Source organism: Monopterus albus, unplaced genomic scaffold (genome assembly GCF_001952655.1).
Source record: "Monopterus albus unplaced genomic scaffold, M_albus_1.0 scaffold55.1, whole genome shotgun sequence".
In the NCBI taxonomy this organism is placed as follows: Eukaryota; Metazoa; Chordata; class Actinopteri; order Synbranchiformes; family Synbranchidae; genus Monopterus; species Monopterus albus.
The window spans coordinates 1,499,973-1,519,790 of record NW_018127935.1 but is presented as its reverse complement, the minus strand read 5'-3'; the positions used below and the strand labels follow the sequence as shown (position 1 = coordinate 1,519,790).

Genomic DNA, 19,818 nt, shown 5'->3' with positions numbered 1-19,818 from the left:
TTTCTGAGAAGTCAAACATCTGTATGTCTGGCCGTGGGCGTAAATCTGTTTTACAGTTCCATTCATACAGCTCATCAGCAGCCGTCTGTCACCGTCAGGTTTGGGGAGCGACATAAGGAGGGCTTTTACTTCAATTTCCCCGTTGACCCCTGCGTGCATCGGCTCATGATTCTCGTTCTCCCCCATGACTTCTTTTTTAATTCAATACGCGAAGACAGGCCTGATAACCCTGTGTTAGACACGGGATGATTAACACTTATCCATTTGCCCTCTCATTTAATATTTCACATTTTAAGGCTTAAATTTGAACAAAATTTTGTTAAACAGACTGTTTTCATATAAACCAAGAGTCAAAAGACAGACCAAGAAAATTACAGTAGGCCTATATGTCTTATAGCCTAAAAAATAAAGTAATTTAATTTTCATTTAACTGAAAGAGAAACTAAAGATAAAGTGGAATTATCATTAGGATGTTTTGTGTTTATGAATGTTACTTCTCCTGTGACCTAATTGGTGATGTAGCCTTTATAGGAAACGACGCAAGTCCGTTTCTGTGATCACCTTGGAAACCTTTACTCAGTAACACCTCTGTTAATGAACTGCATATCAGGCCTATACTGTGTTTATAAAGAAAACATCCAGTTACAGGAGATTAAAGATCAGATTTTTTTTTCAAACGTTTGCATAATCTTCTTATAATAGCATTATTTTTATGAAAGCAATAACGCAGCCAACATCGTGTTCTACACTGATTAAAGAGGGGCGTTGATGGGTCAGACGTGAAGGGACGGCCCCCAGTCAGACCGCTGCACCAATCGCCTCCATCTGACAGGGATTAAGTGTCACACGGAGCTCCTCTCTCCCACTCTGGACCACAACATAACTTCTGAGAGGTGGGCAAACGGCACTGGCTTCTCGTTCACAGCAGCAGACGCGAAAAAGACGCGTACCTGGGCCTCAATGGAGAAATCCAAAAACTTTCGAATTGACGCGCTTTTAGCAGTCGATACACCCAAGGCGCAGACGTCTCCACTTGCGCTGGTGACTTCCCTCTCCGCCTCCTCCTCCATTCCGTCTTCAGCCCCAGACCTGACCACCAGCGCCGAATCTTTACGCACCGAGACCCCGTCTCCGCCGAGAATCTCCAACTGCGGGTTGATTCACAAACCGGGTTTTCTCAACACTCCGCACAGCATGGTTGGCTTACATCCGCAGAGCACTGCAGGGATCCCCGCACAGGCTCTTTACGGTCATCCCATGTACACCTACTCCGCTGCTGCCCTCACAGGACAACACCCTGCCCTGTCCTACTCCTATCCACACGGCTCCCATCACCACCACACCAGCGATCCCATCAAATTGACAGCCAGCACGTTCCAGCTGGACCACTGGCTCCGGGTCTCCACAGCCGGAATGATGCTGCCCAAAATGTCGGACTTTAATTGTGAGTAAATATTTCATTACAGAATAATCAGTCTGCTACAAAGAATGTAAAAATATTTGGTTATAAACCCTGGTTACATGATGCTGCTATAAGACAACATAATATATAGACATGGCATTATTATTTTACTTAAAAATAAAGTCAACTTGTGAACGTTTTAGTGCACCACTTTCCTCAAATATTACGTCCGTCTGAAGAAGAGGCTGTCACAGACTGAATGATTTTCTGAAAGGAACTAAAATGGACAGATAATGGACAGTGAGAAAGTGGCGGAAGGCCGTGAAACCTACAGTCCACATGCTATTTGCTCACCAGATACTGCCTTTTTGTTTCTGCTCCTTTTAACAAATTTGTTCAAAATGGAGTGGCAAATAGCTTCCATGGACATAATCATATGTGGACGACCTTGTTGCTTGAGACATCTGGAATATTGCGTATTTTTATATTATAAAAAAAAGTCTAGATATTTGTACTGATTTTGACGTGTGGTAAAGTTCCCCTAACAAAATTAATGTCCTTTAACATTTTATCAATAGTCATAAACTGATGAATTTAATTCTCTTAATGTACTTTTAATTTATTGAAAAACTATAGGCTATTTTATTTGGCATTCACGTCGTCGTCTTCTTGCAGCTCAAGCGCAGTCCAACTTGCTTGGCAAGTGCAGAAGACCAAGAACTGCATTCACAAGTCAGCAGCTGCTGGAGCTGGAGCATCAGTTCAAACTGAATAAGTACCTGTCACGACCGAAGCGCTTTGAAGTGGCTACGTCCCTCATGCTGACAGAAACTCAGGTAGATGTATATGTATGCATATATAGCGTCTGCACTGATGTTGCTATTATAGTTAAGGATTAACCACTAAGTGTGCGCTTGGCTGTCAATAGGCAAAACAAATGAAAATTAATAAGGAACTAAAATCTCATTCCTCACCTCACTTGGTCGTGATATTTTTCAGACTCCGGGTGGAAAATGGCAATAGGGTTATTCTATTAGTAGGCTGGGTTTCTACTTGATTTAGGGGAACTAATAGATTCGACATGCAGTGCAGGATGATTGTTACACGCAGTGATCTGGTGACTTTTACGCAGTCTTTACGCATTTGGGTAAACATAAAGAAGCAAGTCTGTTAATTTGGCAGCATTTTGAGCTTTTATTTGAAAGCACACGGTGAGAGGAAATGAAGGGGATGAGAAGGGTAAAATAATGTGCACAATTAAGTTCCCGGCCCTCAAGAGAACAAGGGACGTTGGTACTGGCTTTATGATACGCGGCTTAAACATAGCCTAGGCCACAGACACCCTCTTCTCCTTAATATACCTAAATTATGTTTCCTTTCCTCAGGTCAAAATTTGGTTCCAGAACAGACGAATGAAGTGGAAGAGAAGTAAGAAGGCCAAAGAACAGGCCGCCCAAGAGGCCGAGAAGCAAAAAGGCACCAAGGAGAAATCTGACGGACTTGAACAGTCGGATTATCATAGCAAGACAGGCTCAAAAAATGGCAGAATAAGAGACTTCAGGGACAGTGACGACGAGGAAGGCGACGGTTTCCTGTGCAATTCGTCAGACTGCTCTTCTGATGACGAGAGGAATCATACCAGTGCCATTAGTCCGCAGCCTTGAGGCCGATGAAGCAGGGCGAAAGTGGCGATCTTCATTTAAAATGACTGAGGGGATTTACGCTATAAAATACAGATGCATGTAATCCAGCCTCTAATCACCTACATGTAATTACTGAGCATTTTTATTGTGAAAAGAATCAAATGTAGGTCAAGAATAAAGGACCCTCATGTCATATTAAACAAACAATACAAGCAGGATAATACGCTTAGGAATATCATTCACTTAGCTATAAACTGACGCATTGCATGGTTTCTACGCAAAACGCTGTACACCAGCTCTGGGCGTTGCAGTCTTTCCTGCGCTGATGGTTAGTTTATCGGCAAGAGTCTTACAAAGTAAACACCCTGTCATTGACCTGTCTTCGCCTTATTTTGTTCTTTGTGGTGTTATACTAACGTGTGTAATATCACGCTGGAAAAATGTTTATTTTTCTATACTGTATTTATAAAAAATGGTCATACTAGTGCATGCTAAATTATTGTTTAGCGTTTCTCTTGCTGCAAAAAAGTTAAATAAAATGCTTTTTTAAATAAAAAAAAAGGTAAAACTCAGTTAGAAGCTATTTTGGCGCAAGTCTTGTGGTTGTCTGGAAATCTAGTCCATTGATTTAACGCTTTAGTTGCGGTGTTTCAGCCTGGATGCGGACAGAGGCTTGTGTTTTTCTCCTTGCTCTGACAGGTAGGGTCATGGGAATTACTGTTAATAGCGCTGTCGGATCTGTGCAAACGTGCAGTGAGAGCAAACAGCAAGTAGGCAGTCAGACGGAGGAAACATTTCACACCACACCAGCAATGGACTCGTATTAATAAACTATTTAAAGGGCTTAAGGGCAACACTTGGCTCCTGCAGCATTATTTTGAGGGCTTAACTCATTTAGTCTGCAGGATAACTAGTAAAATATTTTATATTAATGGAGATATTTTTAAATGTTAGACCAAATTATTTACCCATAGCCTATGCCGGAACATAGACCTTTATATTTTATTTTGAGTGGGTGTTGGAAGATCATTTTTGGACACATTACACACATGCAAAATGCAAATTTCTTTCCTTTGTTTATAACTATCTACAGCTGTCTACAGTCTTCTATTTTAGTACTTTATTGTGATTGTCTACCACTATGACTGAGCCATTGGGCCCATTAATAACTCACCTTTAACCTACATGGGGTTAGTCTTCAAAATGGCTTTACTTATCACTGTTCCCGCAGTCATCAATGTTAAACTATAGCAGGGTTCGACTGCTTAAGTGCCATTTGTAACAGGGTTACTGAATGATCTGCTGGTTATCTTCCACTGTTTGCTTTAGCAGATGAAATCAAAGTTCAGTTGAGGGTCAAGCCCAACCAGGTACAACAGGTAAAGCTGATGGCAGCTCACTGTGGCCAGCATATGAACTGCACAGTGTGCCTATTAATTCCACTTTTAAAGACACTAACTCATTTTTCTCTTCATATTTTGCATCCTTTCACTAAATACACCATCACATTTGGTGTATCCTTGTGATGATGGAGGGAGGGAGGATTCTTTGCCATCAAAACACTGAATCTTAAATGTTAGCCGTGATTAAAACACCTTTCCACTGCCCTCAGCATGGGTTTACTGTGTGGTTTGTTTCCTGTTTGAGCTGGGTGGCCCATTCCTGGCTTCAGGCCACACTTCAGCCATAAATCCATACAGGGCTCACAGAGTGAGCTAATTAACAGTATCACATGTAACAGGATGACTCTGCTATGCTAACCGCATGGCCAGTGAGCAAACGAGTCTAGCAAAACAGGCTAGAACCAAGGCCCCCGGGTCATTTCATCAGAGCGTGTAAACAGTGAAGGAACAGTGCTATTGTTTATATCACACTAACTCAGCCAAGTGGAAATATAAACATGAAAAGATAAAAATATACAAATATTCACTAATCAGTTGTGTTTAAGGTTGAAAAAGACTGAGTGTACATAGACCCAGTAAAGCTCAGAAGAATGGTTCCCGGTGACTAACTCTTGTGATATTAACTCTCGTTGTATACTCCATTAGGTCTGAGGAAAAAACATGAAAGCATAAAAAAATAAGAAATTAGAGCAGTTGTAATAGAACATTGTCTCTCTCTCTCCACAAGGGTGTCAAAATGTCTGTGATTTATTGAGGCTATTGTAACTGATGTTGAACAACTGGTACAAATTACAGTCAATCTGGTAAGATACAATCATTTTTGATATTTAGCCCCTTTGTTTTTAACAATTAAATAAACACCATCACATATAAAAATCTGTTTTTTTTTCTTTAAAGTAAACAGTAGGTTTGTGTTCTTCACGTTAAAAGGCGTTCAACTCCAACAAGCTCTCCTCTGTTCCACAGTATGTTTATTGTATGTGTGTTTGTTTTACAGTTTAAGCTTGGCCTCTTTGGCCTCCATGGCTCTGGTGGCAACCTGAGCGCGTTCTAAGAGCATTGCTGCTTGCTCAGCTGGTCCTTGCTCGCAGCATTCCTAGCTTGGGAATTCCTGAAATCCTGGCAGACAGGAAACAATGAGGTGCAATGATTTTCAAATGTTCACATAATGACAAACAGTACAGAGGAATGGTTTAACAAGCCATGGGCTCACAGTGCTCAACTATTAAAATGTACCGTTTAAACAGGCTAATAAAATTACTCCACTGATGCCAATGTGGGTCATGTCCACCATTTTAGTCCAGACAAATTTCTCAACTAATAGTTAGAAAAATTACTGTAAACAGGCTATGTGTGGGGCAAAATGGATCAATTTGTAGTAACTACAGTGAGAGAGGAGACCATGGATTACTCCTGATGGTGCTCCACTGCCACAGTGCATTATTTGCAAAGCGGTGCTAGCTAAGGACAAGGTGAGACCTGGTGCCCCAGCTTCCAGCCTACAGAAAGGTTCTCCAGCCTCCAGCCTAGTTCCAGAGGATCCAGCTCCTGACTCCAGCCTGGTTCCCCAGGCCCGGCCTCCAGCCCAGTTCCCCAGCCCCACTCTCCAGCTCCAGACTACAGCCTAGTTCCTACGCACTGGTCTGGAGGCTGGGGCACAAGGCTGAAGTCAGGGGCTAGAGGTTGGGGGTGGAGGCTGGAGACGGGGGGGAACAAGGCTGGAAGGTGTGGGCTGGCGCTGGAGCCCCATTCTCCATCCCAAGCCTCCTCTGGCATCATATTGAAACCAAACACCCAAGTTTGTTGACCAAGACATAGGAGTTTTTTTTGACAGGAAAGTAGAGGAACTGTGGTCACAGGAGAAAAAAAATTGAGACATCAGCATTGTGAATAACGAGGCGACCAAAACATCATATGGTATATGGAATACACACAGTGTGGAGACAGCGATATGAAGACCACTTGACTTGAGCAAACCTGCACAAATATGCCTTAGAAAGTATGGTTTTGTTGAATTGGGGCTATTTTAGTAAGGTTGTTGATGAGCCTGTTTTCAGTTTGTGATCAGACTTTGGAGGATTAATTGGTAAACAGGTAAGAGTAGAAATCGATGTTTAATAGTCCTTCAGAATGGAATTGTGTTCCAAAAGGTTTTGCTTGAAAGATGTTTACCATTTATTGTTGGAAGCCATTTTTATGGCAGAGTGGAACATACAGCAGACTACCCCAACAGTAGCAATAAAGGTAATGGTTTCCTCTGAGGGGAGGCTCACTGAAATCTGAAAACACCAATTTTATTAGTGTGTGTAATTTTGCATTTAGATGTTTGCATCTCCAAGATGCTAAGAATAAAGTGTAATCACAGTGAGGCTCACCTTCCAAATATGCTGGCTAGGTCCTCTGGCTCAGTTTCTTTTAGTAGTTTAGTCAGCATCTGACGGAGGAAGCGCACTGTGGGCTTATCCAGTTCCCCAAACTCTATGGCCTCCACAGAAAAACAGAGGTGACCTTAATGAACAGGTTTAAGATTTACTCAAATATAACGGCTACATAGTGAAAACTTCAAACTACAAACAATGTGTCACTTACTTTGAGTATGGAGAGTGAGAGGCACTTTCTTTGGAGGAAATGCGTAACTAGCTGGACCAGGTTATTAAAGGTACTGCTGGGAAGGTTGGACAGCTCCCTGAACTTGTCCCATAGGCTGAACTGGAAGGTCATCTAGGTGTATATGGGATATCAAATTGAAAGATTGCATAATATCAAAAACGGTAGTGGAAACTAAACAACAGGAACCGTCTTCTCTCCACAGGTTATTCCCTCATCCAAATCCAGTTTACATGTGAAAAACAAACATTCCCGCCGGCTTTGGTTCAAGCTCTTTGATGGGGACAATGGTCACAAGTTTCTGATATGGACCTGTGGTCTACAAGGCAGCAAAGCAGGAAGTGTGGTCTCACCTCCATTGTTTGCAGTCACAGTTTGAGTCAAATAATTTGAGGTGTTAGAGGCTCCCACACTGCAGAGGTGAATGTAAGGCCAAACACAGGTCATGCACAGTTTACAAGTACTTGTGCCAAATTTGAAGAAATTCCCTCAAGGCATTCCTAAGATATCGTGTTCACAAGAATGGCACAGACAGACGGACAACCCAAAAATATGCCTCTGGCTGCAGCTACCTCCGTCGTGGAGGCATGAAAAAAATGGTTATGAGAGCTGCTACGTGACAAATACTTTATGGATGTAAGTAATAAATAAACTTCATGACGGAGGAAACATGACTTTAGGATGTTTAATTGGCTCTGTGTTGACCAAGACATAGGAGTAGTATTATATACTTGTGCCAAATTTGAAGAAAATGAGGACGCAGGGACTCTAGAGGTTAATATAAACAGACCTTCCTGGATTTTTTTGTTTTGTTTTTGATGTATTTGTGTATGTACATTTTTTATCTAAAGCCCAAGGTAAAATGTATTGACTTATAAAAAATGTCTAGAGAAGCTGCTGATTGCATGCACATTACTAATCTAATTGGTGATAGGCCCTTAAGCTTTTAAAGAATGTATTAAAGTGTATTTAATAAGTCAAGGTTGATTGTTATTGTTGGGTCTTGCATTGGAGCTGTCCTGTATCATAAGATACAGGAGGTTTACTATATGTGAGTACCTGGAAGCGGCGGTCATGGGAGCAGATTTTCTCTCCGAGTACAGCGTAAAAGGCATTGAAGGTTTTCTCCTGCAGACAGCAATCCATCAGAACATGAACAATCTCTCTCTCCTGCTTGTCCTTCAGTCCCATCCTTCACACAATGCAAATAAAGGGGGTTTGAAACATCAACTTCGACATGAAAAATCTGAATATAAAAGGCCTTTATTCCATTTCTGTTCGATCTGCTTAACATAAAGACAAAGTTGTAGAGTAAGCCATAACAAACCTCAACAGCTTCTCAAATGCATCCAGGTAATCTTCACTGGTCATAATCACACAAAAGATGTTTCTTCTGATGTCAGTGTTCATCCTCTGCTTTCTGGCCAGCTCTAACACTTTGGCACTAAACTGAAACAAACAGACAACAGTCAGGTGAAAAATATTGCTAAGGCTAAACTCACTCACCAAAAGTGTTGAAAATACTGATTAATTGTGAATAAATATGGGCGTCTTTTTAGTTTTTTTTTATGCTTTTTTGATCAGGCTTCCCCCCCTTTCTAAAAATCTACTTTTTTCAGTACCCTCTTTGGCCCTACTACTTGGGTCAGAACAATACACAGAATAAAGTCAATTCTTGTCATTGAGTGTGATTCAATTATTAAATAAGAAATGAATAAAATCTAAAATGGAATGAATTGAATACTGCAACATAAACAAAATGGGACATAATCACATCATAATGTTCTTTCCCGATCGCAGCCTGGTTTAAAACCTTTACACCAAAACTTGCTCCGTGCAGTTCTGTACTGGGACACCTACTGTACACATATACACTGCTGCTATCCCTTCTATATTTCCAGTACCTGCCCTTCAGCAGTCATCGGTTTCGTAGTCTTGCTCCCTTGTTCGCTGATCATGGGCGCTCCACTCCACGAGGAGCCGACAATCCACCAGCGGCCGATTTGATCCGCGGCCAGGAGATTGTCCAGTGAGACCCTCAGCTTCATGTCACTGCCTCCTGCACTACGGTGGATCTGAGTTACATGTTCACCAGGAGTCAGTCACAGGTGCACATAGTAAACAAAACCAGGTTGGAAATACTGTATGTAAAAAAAAAAAAAAAAGAAAAAAAAAGCTGGCTGCAAACTGAAAGCTGACAACTGTTAGAACAGTCACACAGATGGTCATGCTGAAAACATGTACTAGTCTGTAAAAGCAGCACTTTAGGGCCACCTGGTGGAAGTTACTAGAACAACAAATTATCTTAAAAGATTATGATAATCACAGTCACTATGGTAAATAATATTAGCCCCTATGAGCTACACAGTCAAAATCTATGTTCACTAATGTAGGAAAACAAGGCTGTTTGAAATCAAACATGGTCAAACTGTGAGAATCACCCACCAGAGTCCTCTGCAACTTCCTCAGTCTCTCCACTGGCTCAGGATTGTAGCCTGGAATCTTTCGCATATCATTATTCTTCAAAGCCAACATGGTTTCCAACATAAAACGCACCTGAGAGCATTTTTACACAAAATCAAATATTAAGGTAAAGTTCCAAAATGTAATAACAAAATCAGTAACATGGTGCTGTAGCCAACACCTGTTAAGACAGGGGTGTCAAACTCAATCCAAAGTTGCAGGCCAAACAGGATTAACATTTATTGAACAGTCTAAAACCGACAATGATTTTACCAGAAGTATGAATTTGAACAGACTGCAACAACCTTTCCCTCAATAAAATAAATTTTAAAAATTCAATTCAAATTTTTCCTCAACAATAACATAAAGTAATCGTAATTTTTTGCTGTAGCTTTTCTGAACATTACTTGCTGCAATTGCAGTCTGTCTTTTAATTCTTTGACAATTTATTTATTTATTTTTGGCTAAATTTAGCATGCTTAACTCCGTGTTTGGTCCCAAATGCCGACGCACATTGTACTCCTTCACCACCGACACTGCCTCATGACACAAAAGACACACCGAAACATTTACACGCTTTCGTTAAATTGCCTTCCTTTTGCAACAATCTTACTCTTAGACGTTTTGGGATTAATTGTTGGTATTTCTCATTTCCAATTGTCGGGAGGTTGCTGGTTAAATGCTGAAGACAAAACACTGCCATCTAGTGGCAGGATGACAATACTTCGCGGATCCCGAAATCGACGTGCATTGTGGGAGATGAAGTTTATGATCAGTGTACGTTTTCAATTAGTATAGATGTTATTTTAAGACAACCATACACATTTCGAGGGCCATCAAAATCATCCAGCGGGCCGGATTCCACCTTGAGTTTGACACATGTGATCTAAGAAGTAATTCTGTTTGCCCTACCCTGGTCTGATCTTGGAACTTTGACCCCAAGTCGCTGGCCTTCTGCTGGGCTTCAGAAATGAGCTCCTTCAGAGCCAGTGCGTCGTCCTTCCTCAGGCTGAAGCCAACATTCCTCAGCACAAACAAAACTAATTCAATGTCCTTCTCTGTAAACGCTCCAACTAAATGCTTTAGAATGTCAAAAATGAGGACAGAATGCACAACCTGGAAGTTATAGAGGTGAGAAACTATGGCGATCAGGTTGTCACACTCTTTGCCTTCTTTTGAATTCTTGTACAACTTGTCAAACTCTCGCACCACTGTCTCTAGAAAATGGGCTCCAACCTGGGAAAAGACAAAATGCAAGCATTTCAGACCTGTTACTCTTTGACAGATGGATGTTAATATTTTGATGACAGTGTGATAAATATGGGCTTAATTATGCACAGGTTGTAAACAAATTTCAGAGTGTAATCCAATTACACAAACACCTGATGTATTTTCTCACTGCACTGTAAAGCACCATAAGCAGAAACATCTGCCTTCAATCTAACAAGTAAAGTTTCTGAGTAAAGAAACTGTGTGTAAAACCTACTGCAATAAGACCAAAGTGATAAAAATAATCAAATTTCCCATATAGACAATTTTAATTGTATTTTATCTTGAAAAATTTAAGATGGTTCATTTTAAAAACAGTTCTATTACACCTTAAGGCACAGCCTGGTTTAAAACCTTTACACCAAAACTTGCTCCGTGCAGTTCTGTACTGGGACACCTACTGTACACATATACACTGCTGCTATCCCTTCTATATTTCCAGTACCTGCCCTTCAGCAGTCATCGGTTTCGTAGTCTTGCTCCCTTGTTCGCTGATCATGGGCGCTCCACTCCACGAGGAGCCGACAATCCACCAGCGGCCGATTTGATCCGCGGCCAGGAGATTGTCCAGTGAGACCCTCAGCTTCATGTCACTGCCTCCTGCACTACGGTGGATCTGAGTTACATGTTCACCAGGAGTCAGTCACAGGTGCACATAGTAAACAAAACCAGGTTGGAAATACTGTATGTAAAAAAAAAAAAAAAAGAAAAAAAAAGCTGCCTGCAAACTGAAAGCTGACAACTGTTAGAACAGTCACACAGATGGTCATGCTGAAAACATGTACTAGTCTGTAAAAGCAGCACTTTAGGGCCACCTGGTGGAAGTTACTAGAACAACAAATTATCTTAAAAGATTATGATAATCACAGTCACTATGGTAAATAATATTAGCCCCTATGAGCTACACAGTCAAAATCTATGTTCACTAATGTAGGAAAACAAGGCTGTTTGAAATCAAACATGGTCAAACTGTGAGAATCACCCACCAGAGTCCTCTGCAACTTCCTCAGTCTCTCCACTGGCTCAGGATTGTAGCCTGGAATCTTTCGCATATCATTATTCTTCAAAGCCAACATGGTTTCCAACATAAAACGCACCTGAGAGCATTTTTACACAAAATCAAATATTAAGGTAAAGTTCCAAAATGTAATAACAAAATCAGTAACATGGTGCTGTAGCCAACACCTGTTAAGACAGGGGTGTCAAACTCAATCCAAAGTTGCAGGCCAAACAGGATTAACATTTATTGAACAGTCTAAAACCGACAATGATTTTACCAGAAGTATGAATTTGAACAGACTGCAACAACCTTTCCCTCAATAAAATAAATTTTAAAAATTCAATTCAAATTTTTCCTCAACAATAACATAAAGTAATCGTAATTTTTTGCTGTAGCTTTTCTGAACATTACTTGCTGCAATTGCAGTCTGTCTTTTAATTCTTTGACAATTTATTTATTTATTTTTGGCTAAATTTAGCATGCTTAACTCCGTGTTTGGTCCCAAATGCCGACGCACATTGTACTCCTTCACCACCGACACTGCCTCATGACACAAAAGACACACCGAAACATTTACACGCTTTCGTTAAATTGCCTTCCTTTTGCAACAATCTTACTCTTAGACGTTTTGGGATTAATTGTTGGTATTTCTCATTTCCAATTGTCGGGAGGTTGCTGGTTAAATGCTGAAGACAAAACACTGCCATCTAGTGGCAGGATGACAATACTTCGCGGATCCCGAAATCGACGTGCATTGTGGGAGATGAAGTTTATGATCAGTGTACGTTTTCAATTAGTATAGATGTTATTTTAAGACAACCATACACATTTCGAGGGCCATCAAAATCATCCAGCGGGCCGGATTCCACCTTGAGTTTGACACATGTGATCTAAGAAGTAATTCTGTTTGCCCTACCCTGGTCTGATCTTGGAACTTTGACCCCAAGTCGCTGGCCTTCTGCTGGGCTTCAGAAATGAGCTCCTTCAGAGCCAGTGCGTCGTCCTTCCTCAGGCTGAAGCCAACATTCCTCAGCACAAACAAAACTAATTCAATGTCCTTCTCTGTAAACGCTCCAACTAAATGCTTTAGAATGTCAAAAATGAGGACAGAATGCACAACCTGGAAGTTATAGAGGTGAGAAACTATGGCGATCAGGTTGTCACACTCTTTGCCTTCTTTTGAATTCTTGTACAACTTGTCAAACTCTCGCACCACTGTCTCTAGAAAATGGGCTCCAACCTGGGAAAAGACAAAATGCAAGCATTTCAGACCTGTTACTCTTTGACAGATGGATGTTAATATTTTGATGACAGTGTGATAAATATGGGCTTAATTATGCACAGGTTGTAAACAAATTTCAGAGTGTAATCCAATTACACAAACACCTGATGTATTTTCTCACTGCACTGTAAAGCACCATAAGCAGAAACATCTGCCTTCAATCTAACAAGTAAAGTTTCTGAGTAAAGAAACTGTGTGTAAAACCTACTGCAATAAGACCAAAGTGATAAAAATAATCAAATTTCCCATATAGACAATTTTAATTGTATTTTATCTTGAAAAATTTAAGATGGTTCATTTTAAAAACAGTTCTATTACACCTTAAGGAAAGGAAATCAAGGTGTTTAGATATCACCTTCTAATTAATTAAAAGAGCATTATCTTATAATTGACATATGCGAAAGATGCTAATCCCTTTGAAAAAGCTTCCAGTGAATAATCCAAGACTTGCTATCAATTCCACAGCCAGTTACTTTTTATTTCTCACACACAGGCAGGAAACCCAATCTTTTTCAAGCAGAAATGATCAGTGCCACATATGATACGACGGGACAGTCTCAGGAACATATCTGTGTATAAAAGGTAGTGCTGTAGTGTGTGTCTGTACCTCCAGTCCGACAGTGTGATGGAGGACGCTGACAAGTAGGATGTGCTCCATCAGTAGTCTGTCAGGCATCAGGGTCGGGGTCACACAAGCTGCTAGTAGCACCTCCGTCAGGGTATCATTCATGTCCTTCCTGCTGCAGCTCATGTATAGCTCCTCTAGCTGACTACTAATAGATGCAATGTTGGCCTCACTCAGCCTGAAGAAGTTAGTGAATTATCAGTTTTGAAAACACTTTAGTGCTAATTCTCACAAACCAAAGTCAGTGGTTTTTCTGACTACAACACTGACTAGTAAGAAATTATGTACTTTTCTTTGTATGAATGTATTAACATTTGAAGTGGGCAGTCACCTCCATCTCTTTGCCAGGAAATCACAGTTTGTCAGCAGGATTGAAGTTTGCTATCATATAAATGAGAGTTTGTCCCTTCTGGTTATTAACAGGACAGTCTCCTCACAAACCTCAAATCATTTGGCTGCATCAAATAAGACTTTTAAGCAAAACTATACGGATTCACGGATTCCAGCTTTTGAAATGTGAGGGCTTGCTTCTTTTCACTCACTATATTTCTAGAACAGAAATATCTTTAGGCAAAACCAGCTATTTCAAGAGGTCCCTTATGGGAAATTGTGACAGGGATTTTTTTTAACTGAAGCTGGTTATAATAAAGATGGAGGAAGAGTTGCAGGGTTTAGATGGTCAAAAGGATCATCTTTAATTGCGTAGAATGTTGTATACCACCCAAAGTGCAGGATGCATAAGCAGAGAGGTTTTAACATTTTATCAAAAGAGAACAGGTTGGGATTTTGTTCAAAATATCAAAAAATAGCAACATGCATTTTAGTTGGCATCCAATGGAAGAAGGCATTTTTATTTAATGTGTTTGGTAATGGCTGAAAATATTTGTGTGATGAGACTGCTACCTGTTCACGAGGCCTTTCACATTCCTCTTCAGTTTTTCAAGCTCAGCTTTGTGTTTATGATCTCCAGCATTTTGTAAGTGAGGCGGCACATACATACGAGTTGTAGAGGACACCTAGAAATTGGGAAAAAAGATGCCATTTGTGATAACTTCACTATGTTAATGTTATGACAGTAATGAAACAATTATTTCAGGTTTATGAACTCACGGAGTCTGCTGTATTTGTATGAGGAATGTCCTCTTCTTTTTCTTCTGTTTCCTCTTCATTGTCTGAGTATGCTGGATCACTGTTATCCAGCTCACCTTCCATTTCATCCTCTTTGTCAACCATTTCATCATCATCATCACCAACCTCATTCTCATCATCAATGGAACTCATGTCTTCATCACTATCTTGACTGGCCATCTCATCTCCTGGCTCTTCGGCCTCATCTGACAACTGAGAATCATTCTCATTAAGGTTTTCAAAATTCTCCTTGGCCATGTCGAGGTCATCATCATTATCATCAAACATTCCTGCAGCTGAAGACCCAGAGTCAAGCACACCAAGGACATAATCAAGTCCATCAGCCACAAAGGACTGTGGGAGACTTTTTTTGTTTTTCCTCTTGTTTAATCCCAAGCACCGCTCTAGTTTCTTTATTTCTCTGTCCTCTTGTTCATTTGCTTCCATCAGTGCCATTTTTCTTGATTCTTTCAACTTATTTATGCTCTTGCCTTTTTTGGAAGATGATGGTGTTTTAGAGCTGTCTGGTTTTCCTGTAGGCCCACTACTGGACTTATATGACTGTCTTTTTGATATTTCTTTGTTTGCGTTATCCATATTCTTCTTCCTCTGCTGTTTATCAGATGTTATTCCTGAGTTTTCACATTCATCAAGGAGTAAACTGGGGGCCTTTTCACCCTGATAATGGCTTTTTATTTTGGCTTTTTTCATTTTTCGCTTTTCTTTACGTAGCTCCTTTCTGCTTTTCTTTTTTACACATTTCAATCTGTGGTAATTATCTGTTTCTTCAGTGCCACATTTGCTTTTAACAAAGTCATCCACGGCCACCATATACTTCTCCAAGACGACATTTCCCTTCTTCTTTTTGCCGTTCTGCTTCAATTTTCCCTTCATCTCTATCACTCAGTCGAGATTTCTGACTGCGCTGGATAACGTGTGCTAGACAGTGTTAATTACAACCTTCCTTCAAAACACACGACTAGCCAAATTGACTAACAAGCTAACGTTATTGAAATGCAGGTGGTGTGAAACAACCAGCAGAAATAAATTGCAGGATTACAGCTCTCGTTTCCTATTTTAAACACAAATACCTTGGACAACACATGCTCCCGCGAGCACGGAATTGTTGATATAACTCCTTAACACCTGACCATCCTCTTCCGGGGCACGACGAACACGGATGATGTCGAAGAGCTGACGCCTGGTGATGACGTACGTTATTTTGGGGCGTGTTTTAGAACGGGGTGGTCTTTCAAGCAGTTAGGGCAGTTTTTGCAGAGAAGCGGAAAGTGTTTGAGTTGTTGCCAGTCTTACGAGGTAGCATGTAATGAATCTGTAGTCTTTTGTTTTTGCAATATGAAGAATGGAAGAAGACGATGTTACCATCAGAGAGCAGAATTTCCATAGCCAAGTCCGGGAGTACATCGTAAGTATCATACAGAGCGGCTAGTCAAGGTTAGCTGCTAACAATGTAACGGAAGCTGTCGGGTTAACGCTGCAGAATCGATTAAGCTTTAAGCTTCATTTTATGCTGCACCAAAACATGACATTTGGTGTCCAGATAAGTTAGTGGCCAAATAGATTTTAATCGAAAGTTAACAGATTAAAGTTGGCACACGTTAACGTTAGTTGGCTGTTAATTGTTAAAGGTTAACTACAGTGGTATTACATAGCTAAGATATTGTTTGGATATTTGAGCAGACTTGGAAGAAGCATCCCTGCGGTCAAAATGGTCAAAACTAACAAAATGTCCCGGTCATCAATAATTCACTCTCTCTTTACTTTATATGCAATTATTGTTATGACTGATTTATGCATCGTATTATTTTCAGATTTTCAGAGTGTCGTCTGATGTTTGGTGTAGATAGAATTTAACATCATATTGTTTAATGAAACACCACAGTTTTGAGTTTTTTGTAAAGCATAATTTCACTAAAGTTAATCAAAGATGTGTACCTTCAGGTACTATTCTATTAGCATTAGTAACGTGGGTCTTATGTTAGATATTATTAACGTAAATTTATTATTCCTTTCTTAATCAAAAAAAATGTGTGAGGTCTACACATTTTAGCAAAATGTCCATCATTTTTGTTAAATCCATTTTTTGGTGTGAGTATAAAAATATAAAAATCTTTTGTATGGGAGCCCTGTTTACTTACTTACTTGAGATGTAATATTATATTTAAGAAGTTATGTTGCTCTGTGATAAATTATTCCTGCAGTTTTTTCTTATAGATATTCTTTGCTGGGAACTTGTGTATGCATTACATAGTAATAATACACCTATTTAACTAAGAGTTGTTGATACCTTAAAAATAGCTCTTCTTGATGATGTTGTTTTGTCATAAACCACACTTTTTTTTCTTTTTTTTTCTTTTTTTTTTACAGTTTCTTGATATATAACCACAGTTTCAGGAAAAGTGAGAATATCAACACTAGACACTGTCTCCTTGATTGCTCTTGACAGGCACTTTTGAAATATGGAAACTATCAAGTATCTCTTCAGCAGGCAGCATCAACATCTCAGTTTTAGCTTGCACATTTTGTCCTGTGTGTCTCTCTGCACCTGACTTTCAGTATCCCATATCAACATTCCTGACATAAAATTCATTGCATGATGTTTTAAATGTCCCTGTACCACTTGACTTCAATCTCTGTTGCAAGCCAGTTCATGGAATGATTTTTCCAGCCACCAGTACATTGATATTGATTGTTGTGCTTGCTTATTTTGCTGTCAAGGTTACTCTGGGTTAGGTATAAACATGACTCAGTGACAAGATTATAGACTCTTAGACCTAAAGTGCCAGAAACTTCCGCAGTAAAGATTATTATAAAGAAAGACTCTCATGAATATGTTTTCCTAAAACACAGAAAATTAGATTTCTGTGTAATTAGGTTAAACAAATTGTAAAATTGTTATTGTGCTTGACATCAAATGTGAACAGCCACCGTTTTGGCAGACATTATTGTGATTAGGAGACAGAACTTCAAACTACAGTTCTTTCTAACATCACTTTACTCCTCCTCTCTGTCATCTTTTTTTACACACATGCACTCTCTCAGAAAGATATTATTACTGCACCTTAAGCCTAGCTTGAGTTTAGGTATCATATAGGTGTGAAATACGGTTGATAAATTGGTTGGGGATGCTTACAAACCCCTTATAAGAAGTTTGACTTGTCACCTGTTTCTTTTCGATTGCTCAGTGCATGACTCTAAAGTTTTGAGGGCAAACAGAGTGACATATAAGCTAGTGACAGTGGCATTTACAAGTGTGCTCGAACCTTGCTGCTATCTCCCCCTACACTGTTGCGTCTTCGTGTCTGTGCCATCTTATCGGTTCTGTCCACCTGATTCTGTGTTCTACTGGATTTGCCCCTTTGTGGACACGGTTTAGCTTGAGTCACTGTCATCCCAGAGTTTGTAAATATATCAGCTGTCTTTATTTTGGAAGGGGACTGCAGCTGATAAGAAAAACAGTTTCTGCTGCAGCTGTTATATAGCACCTCCTGGACAGACTATGGTGGTTTAGTGCTTCATTTTATATCGTTTTGTTTGTCTGAAATGTGCACGGTTTGCCTGAGTCATCTCATAAGCTCAGCTTGGCCATGATGAGTTGTGCAATATTGACAGGGTGTGAAGTGCTGCAGTGGGAGCTTCTAACATTAGTTATGTCTCTGTCACTGTCACAGTAGAAGGGGGAATGTGAAATGAGCTCTTCCCGTAAGCCCATCCAGCTTGTTTTGAAGCAGGGGTTACTTAATAAATTCTGTACACTGATGATTTCTGGTCCACTTTGCATGTATGCTGACACAGCTGGTCTTATCAGACATTGGAAAACAATGATGTGCTGCTCTTTTTTTCCCCTATAACAAAATTAATAGGTCATATTGAATATGACTGCTTAGTAGCTAATGATTTGTGTAATAATGGGGCAGAAATGATTTTTTACCATAATTTTGTGCATTGTAACTACACGTGTACATATAAAGAAATGAAAATCACATAAACTTATTTTTGCAAACACATTTGCAGGTACATACTGTACCACTAATTGGTTATCAAGTATTAGATTCCTTACACACATATCACATCTGAAACAATAGTTTTATTATTTGCTTAGTTGATTGTTTTGATAATCAGGGAATTAAGTGAATTTTTATGGAAAAATGTACTTGTTTCTATTTTTCAAAAGTGACTATTTTTCTGGTTTTCTTAGTATTCTATGATAATCAGCACATTGGTTTGGAATCTGCTGGGTGTACTATCTGTAAGTGCTTGCTAATGTGCTGATTCACCTACAGTCATACTAGTCCCTTTACCAGGATTCTTATATTGTCATTTCAGATTTGCTTCCTACTGTTTGCAGTCCTCTATATTGTGTCCTACTGCATCATAACGCGATACAAGAGGAAGTCTGGTAAGTCTGCTTGGCCCGGTTTTGACCTGGTTTTGAAATGCATCTCTGTGACCCAAACACAAATGGACAGCTGAGACACATCACCATTCACGCCTATATACATGTGTCTCCAAGTTGTCATCTGTTGTGGCATCAGAACGCCTTAGTGTTTACACTACAAACAGTATGTGGTCAAATGCTTCCCAGACTACCTCCGCAAGTGGTTTCAGGGATTGGATCACAATCCATCTTGGTGGTTGTTAACACTTGTATTTAGCACTTTCCACTTGTGGTCCCATCCCCAGGATGCATTTTAAAGTTTTGATTTGATTTGATTTATTCTTTCAAGCATATAAAACAGTTGATATAACAACACACATTTTTACACACAATCCAATATCAATTTGCTTATACCTAGTACATGCTTGAATGGAGTAGGAAGAAGTCAGACTTATCCAGTCCTACCCCATGACATCATCTTACCATCATTGGTTTGCAAGCAATAAATGATTCACTTCTACACACACACATATTATACTAAAAAAGAATATAACAGTGTTAACATTCTTACATCACACAAGTGATATACTAAAGAAT

The 19,818-nt window shown here is 39.8% G+C and overlaps 3 protein-coding genes across 4 annotated transcripts in view; 2 read left to right on the top strand and 1 right to left on the bottom strand.

Annotated features, from left to right (window-relative positions):
- The first annotated feature begins 640 nt into the window (after positions 1–640).
- On the top strand, positions 641–3,514 carry mnx1 (motor neuron and pancreas homeobox 1). Its single transcript, XM_020602256.1, has 3 exons — positions 641–1,444; positions 2,078–2,238; positions 2,788–3,514. Exons 1-3 carry the CDS (start codon positions 961–963, stop codon positions 3,064–3,066), a joined length of 924 nt encoding a protein of 307 aa, XP_020457912.1. The 5' UTR covers positions 641–960; the 3' UTR covers positions 3,067–3,514.
- A 1,647-nt stretch (positions 3,515–5,161) lies between these two features.
- nom1 (nucleolar protein with MIF4G domain 1) lies at positions 5,162–15,957 on the bottom strand. The gene is given in 12 exon segments (XM_020602257.1): positions 5,162–5,533; positions 5,535–5,567; positions 6,824–6,933; positions 7,038–7,169; positions 8,115–8,247; positions 8,383–8,504; positions 11,233–11,403; positions 11,774–11,884; positions 12,704–13,027; positions 13,677–13,872; positions 14,598–14,710; positions 14,805–15,957. Coding segments are annotated over 12 exon segments (2,451 nt in total). The 5' UTR covers positions 15,717–15,957; the 3' UTR covers positions 5,162–5,439.
- Positions 15,958–16,060: 103 nt separating this feature from the next.
- The window catches only part of lmbr1 (limb development membrane protein 1), a 31,345-nt gene continuing 27,587 nt past the window's right edge, over positions 16,061–19,818 (top strand). Inside the window, exons 1-2 of one of the 2 annotated variants that reach the window (XM_020602254.1) lie at positions 16,061–16,248; positions 19,170–19,242. In XM_020602254.1, coding sequence (XP_020457910.1) covers positions 16,186–16,248; positions 19,170–19,242 — 136 coding nt within the window. In that variant the 5' untranslated portion in view covers positions 16,061–16,185. The remainder of the gene's footprint in view (positions 16,249–19,169; positions 19,243–19,818) is intronic. The other variant, XM_020602255.1, reaches the window with a different exon arrangement.

What these genes read in the sequence shown, in the direction of transcription:
- mnx1 (XM_020602256.1), top strand. Translation starts at nt 961, where the DNA reads ATGGAGAAATCCAAAAACTTTCGAATTGACGCGCTTTTAGCAGTCGAT. An exon ending in CAAAATGTCGGACTTTAATT is followed by an intron (nt 1,445 to 2,077) that starts GTGAGTAAATAT and finishes GTCTTCTTGCAG; the next exon opens with CTCAAGCGCAGTCCAACTTG. An exon ending in TCATGCTGACAGAAACTCAG is followed by an intron (nt 2,239 to 2,787) that starts GTAGATGTATAT and finishes TCCTTTCCTCAG; the next exon opens with GTCAAAATTTGGTTCCAGAA.